This window comes from Panicum virgatum, chromosome 1N, assembly GCF_016808335.1.
Source record: "Panicum virgatum strain AP13 chromosome 1N, P.virgatum_v5, whole genome shotgun sequence".
NCBI classification, from domain to species: Eukaryota; Viridiplantae; Streptophyta; class Magnoliopsida; order Poales; family Poaceae; genus Panicum; species Panicum virgatum.
This window is the reverse complement of record NC_053145.1, coordinates 30,959,694-30,963,955: the sequence shown is the minus strand read 5'-3', so window position 1 is coordinate 30,963,955 and position 4,262 is coordinate 30,959,694. Positions and strand designations below refer to the sequence as shown.

The following is a 4,262-nucleotide window of genomic DNA, read 5'->3' as shown; positions in this document are numbered from 1 at the left end:
CATGTGCACCATCCTTCATGTGATGAAAACTCCAAGAACTAGAACTTACTATTACACCTAATAGCTAATAAATAAAATTACATTCACGACTTGGATCATCACAGGTTGGCACGCAGGCTATTACATCAAATGCAATAATTCATATGGCTCCGGCCGAATTGTCATAATCATGACACGCAGGTCATGTAACAATTACACACATGCATCACATACACATAGGGGCCATACTGATCACAAAACCTGCAAAACAGAGTTACGCGATTCTGATGTCCAAAATTAAATCGCTGAAAACTCTATTTCCTAGGCCGAATTTCACAAATCCAAATTTCGCGAAAACAACATTGCTGTTCTGAACCAAGTCTAACTTTTTCTGTTGATACAAATCGATATAAAATTCGCCTCAATCTGAGTTCGAATACAAAAGTTATGACTATTTTACTGTAAAACACACTTTTGCGACAAATCAGAATTTGCAGTAGATCCAATCTACTACCCTATGCATCTCATGCATCTGGCTTGTGCCATAAGTTTAGATTTGACCAATCACATTAATCTCCAACCACAACGACCGGGTTTATGTGCATCACTTAACTTCGATGGCGAAAAACCGACCGGTAGGAGTATGTCGTTGCACAACCTTCGCAGCATATTTACGAAACTAGGTCATAGATCGATCTGAAACTACACATATCTTCATATGCACATACCCGAATCTATAACGAGACAACACTGACTCTGATACACACTGTAGGAATATGGGGTAGCAAATACAAAAATTTTCTACAGCATAAACCATGATTACTGTAGTTATAGATCACGGGATTACCACTAGACGCGCGGTTGCGGAACTTCTGTAGCGCGTCGGAGTAGTACAGATGGAAGCCGGCAGTGCAGTTGCGTGAACCTCCTCACTAACGGCTCATTCTTGTGCAACAAGCGCAGCACCTCCATGAAGTCCACACGTACGGAAGAAGCTTCGCTCTTCGGATTGCTAGATCCGCAAGAACGAACTATGGCTTGATGCACGGGAGGAGGAGCAGTAGAGAGAGGGAGGAGGGCGCCAATTGAGGGGCGGCTAGGGTTGCACCAGATTGGGAACCCCCTCCCCCTTTCCCCTCCTTTTATAGCCCTGGTGGGCGCCCCTAGATGGGCCCTAGTGGGCCCCACCTTAGGCACCCCCTTCAGGTGGGCTGCTCTAAGCCCCCACCATGAATCCAACCCTATGGGCCTCTCTAGGCCCATTAGTGCATCAAAGTCCAGTTTAATTTGGATCTCATCCCCATTAGGCTTCTGGCCCTTAAGTGTGTGACCCTATGGGCTCACGCGTGAGTAGACATGGCCCAGTACTCCTACTGGCCAATAGTTGATAGTGGTCTCTAGCAACACATGTCAACTCCTAAGCACGCGCGATTCATATCTGTCGAGCCGTCACAATCTTATACATGCTGTTCCCTTTGCCTCACGGTATTTGGTCTAGCTTGAAGCCGCCCACTCTTTCTCGATCCTATGATTTTGAATCCTTGGTTAACTCTTAACCCCAGCATGGCCATGCATTTCCTGATCTGAATCACTCGAGGGGCCCAGAGATATCTCTCTCTTGTAGAGAGGGGCAAATCCCATCTTGACCGACTATGTCTCACAGCGTTTGATGGCTTCTTGACAGACCCGAAAGCCACCTTTATAACTACCTTATTACGGTGCAGCGTTTGATGGCTCCTAAATAAGTCGGTTCACATCTTGAGTACATACGACGATCTCAGGTCTTAGGACACAACATATATATTGTGTAATGAGAAGTCATCATCTCGTGTTGGGTCAGTTCTATCTCATGTCTCACATGAACCCACATTATTAGTTTGACATCCCCATATCCATGACTTGTGAAATGTAGTCAATCAACTAATACATGTGCTAGTCTAATATAAACTCACATATATCCTCATATAAACTCTAACTAGGAACATTTTAGAATATTCATACAAGTATAGAGTTTCACAAATACTACACATAAGCATTAATCAATACAAGTTGTCATCTATGAATATTCAAGGAACACTTTATTAATCATGAATACAAGGAAATATGATTGCCTCTAGGGCATATTTCCAACAATTAGGACCTATCTTTACCTACTAGAGTCTAAGCCGAACGTCTACATGCATTTAAATTTGATAGTAGTCGCTGACATCTTGGAAGATGGATGACCGTGAGTGGATGTACACTAGCCGGGTAACTCGAGCTAGCATGACCAATGAATGGATTGAGAAGACCAACGAGTTCTTGGAAGGGGCTTGGGCGCAAGCTGAAGGGTCGAGTTTCATGTGATGTCCCTGCAGCAGTTGTGGAAACCAGAAACGAAAGACAAAGAACGTCATGGCCGAACATCTTGTCAATTATGGATTTATGCCAGACTATACCTGGTGGATCTTTCACGGTGAAGCCCATCGTATGAGGGACGAGGTCGTGAGGCAACGCATCGATGAATGTGATGCTGCTGGTGGGATTGGAGACATGTTAGGCGACTATGAGGAGGCACATTTCGGTGAAGGACCGCAGGAGGAGGAGCCAGAGGCAAACACAAAGGCGTTTTATGAGATGTTGGAGGTGACACGGAAACCTCTTCACGGCCAAACAAAGGTTTCTCAGCTGGACGGCATTGGACGCCTTATGGCCTTGAAGTCCCAGTTTGGCCTGGGTCGAGACGCCTTTGATAGTATGTTGACCGTTTTTGGCAGCATGCTTCCGGAAGATCACATTCTGCCCAAGACAATGTATCAGGCGATGAAAATCCTTGGTGCACTGAAATTGCCATATGAGCAGATACATTCTTGTCTGAATGGGTGCATCTTATTTAGGAAAGAGCACGAGGCTGAAACTTACTGTCCAAAATGCAAAGCCTCAAGGTTCTTGGAGGTGGATGCTGGTGACGGTCAGCCTAAGAGGCAGCTCACGATTCCTGTGAAAATCGTACATTACCTTTTGTTTATTCAGAGGATCCAAAGACTCTATATGACCGAGGAAACCATGAAACAGATGACATGGCACAAAAAGGTGTTCGATACAATCCTGATAAGATGGTGCATCCCTCCGACGGTGAGTCCTGGACTCATTTTGATGAGATTCATCGTGAGAAAGCTGAAGAAGCTCGTAATGTACGTGTTACACTGGCAACTGATGGATTCAATCCTTATGGTATGATGGCTGCATCATACTCATGTTGGCCCGTGTTCGTTATCCCCTTGAATCTCCCCCTCCCCGGCGTTCTCTTTCAACGACATACCATATTTGTGTCATTGATTATTTCTGAGCACCTAGGGAATAAAATGAGTGTTTACATAGAGCCTCTAATCGATGAGTTGATCAAAGCATGGGAGGAGGGGGTGTGGACGTACGACCGAGCGACAAAGACAAACTTCAGAATGTATGTGTGGTACCACTACTCCCTGCATGACCTCCCGACGTATGGCATTTTCTGCGGATGGTGTACTCATGGAAAGTTTCTATGCCCAACATGCAAGGCTACTCTACAGTTCATTTCGTTGAGAATGGGGGGCAAGTATTCGTCGTTTGATAAACATCGACAATTCCTTCCTGCTGACCATCCATTTAGAAGAGACATTAAGAACTTCACGAAAGGTGTCGTAGTTACAGAACCTGCACCGCAGATGCTGATGGGTGTCGTGCTTCATGCTCAGATAGATGCTCTCCAGGTCAATGATGCAGGTGGTTTTGTGGGATATGGCGAAAAACATTCTTGGACTCAGATCTCTGGCTTGTGGAGGCTTCCCTATACTAATGATCTTCTCCTTCCACACAACATTGATGTCATGCACATTGAAAAGAATTGGGGCAAGGCTCTTTTTTGGAACTGTCATGGACATCCCTAATAAGACAAAGGACAACGTCAAGGCACGAGTGGATCTGGCAATGTTGTGCGATAGACCAAGATATGAAATGAAGACTCCGAGACCAGGGAGACAATGGAAGAAGACTCCGGCAGATTTCGTCCTAACGAGGCCCCAAAAAAAGGAAGCACTAGAGTGGATCCAAAAGTTACAATTTCCAGATGGGTATGCAGCGAATCTGAGGGGAGTTAATTTGACTACGATGCGAATCAACGGGCTGAAGAGTCATGACTACCACATATGGATTGAGCGGCTTCTTTCGGTGATGGTTCGAGGCTATCTGCCTGATAATATATGGCGAGTGTTGGCAGAGTTGAGCAATTTCTTCTGCCAGCTGTGTGCCAAGGAGTTATCACG

At 45.2% G+C, this 4,262-nt stretch overlaps 1 protein-coding gene across 1 annotated transcript; it reads left to right on the top strand.

The window, feature by feature from the left end:
• Positions 1 to 2,373: 2,373 nt before the first annotated feature.
• Positions 2,374 to 3,887, top strand: LOC120653449. The gene is made up of 2 exons (XM_039931200.1): positions 2,374 to 2,929; positions 2,992 to 3,887. The coding sequence occupies exons 1-2, from the start codon at positions 2,374 to 2,376 to the stop codon at positions 3,885 to 3,887; spliced, it is 1,452 nt and encodes a 483-aa protein (XP_039787134.1).
• The last annotated feature ends 375 nt before the right edge of the window (positions 3,888 to 4,262 follow it).

Excerpts from the sequence above, each read along its gene's own strand:
- LOC120653449 (XM_039931200.1), top strand. The coding sequence starts at position 2,374 with ATGGCCGAACATCTTGTCAATTATGGATTTATGCCAGACTATACCTGG. Across the intron at positions 2,930-2,991 it reads GGAGGTGGATGCTGGTGACG|AGGATCCAAAGACTCTATAT; the intron begins GTCAGCCTAAGA and ends TTGTTTATTCAG.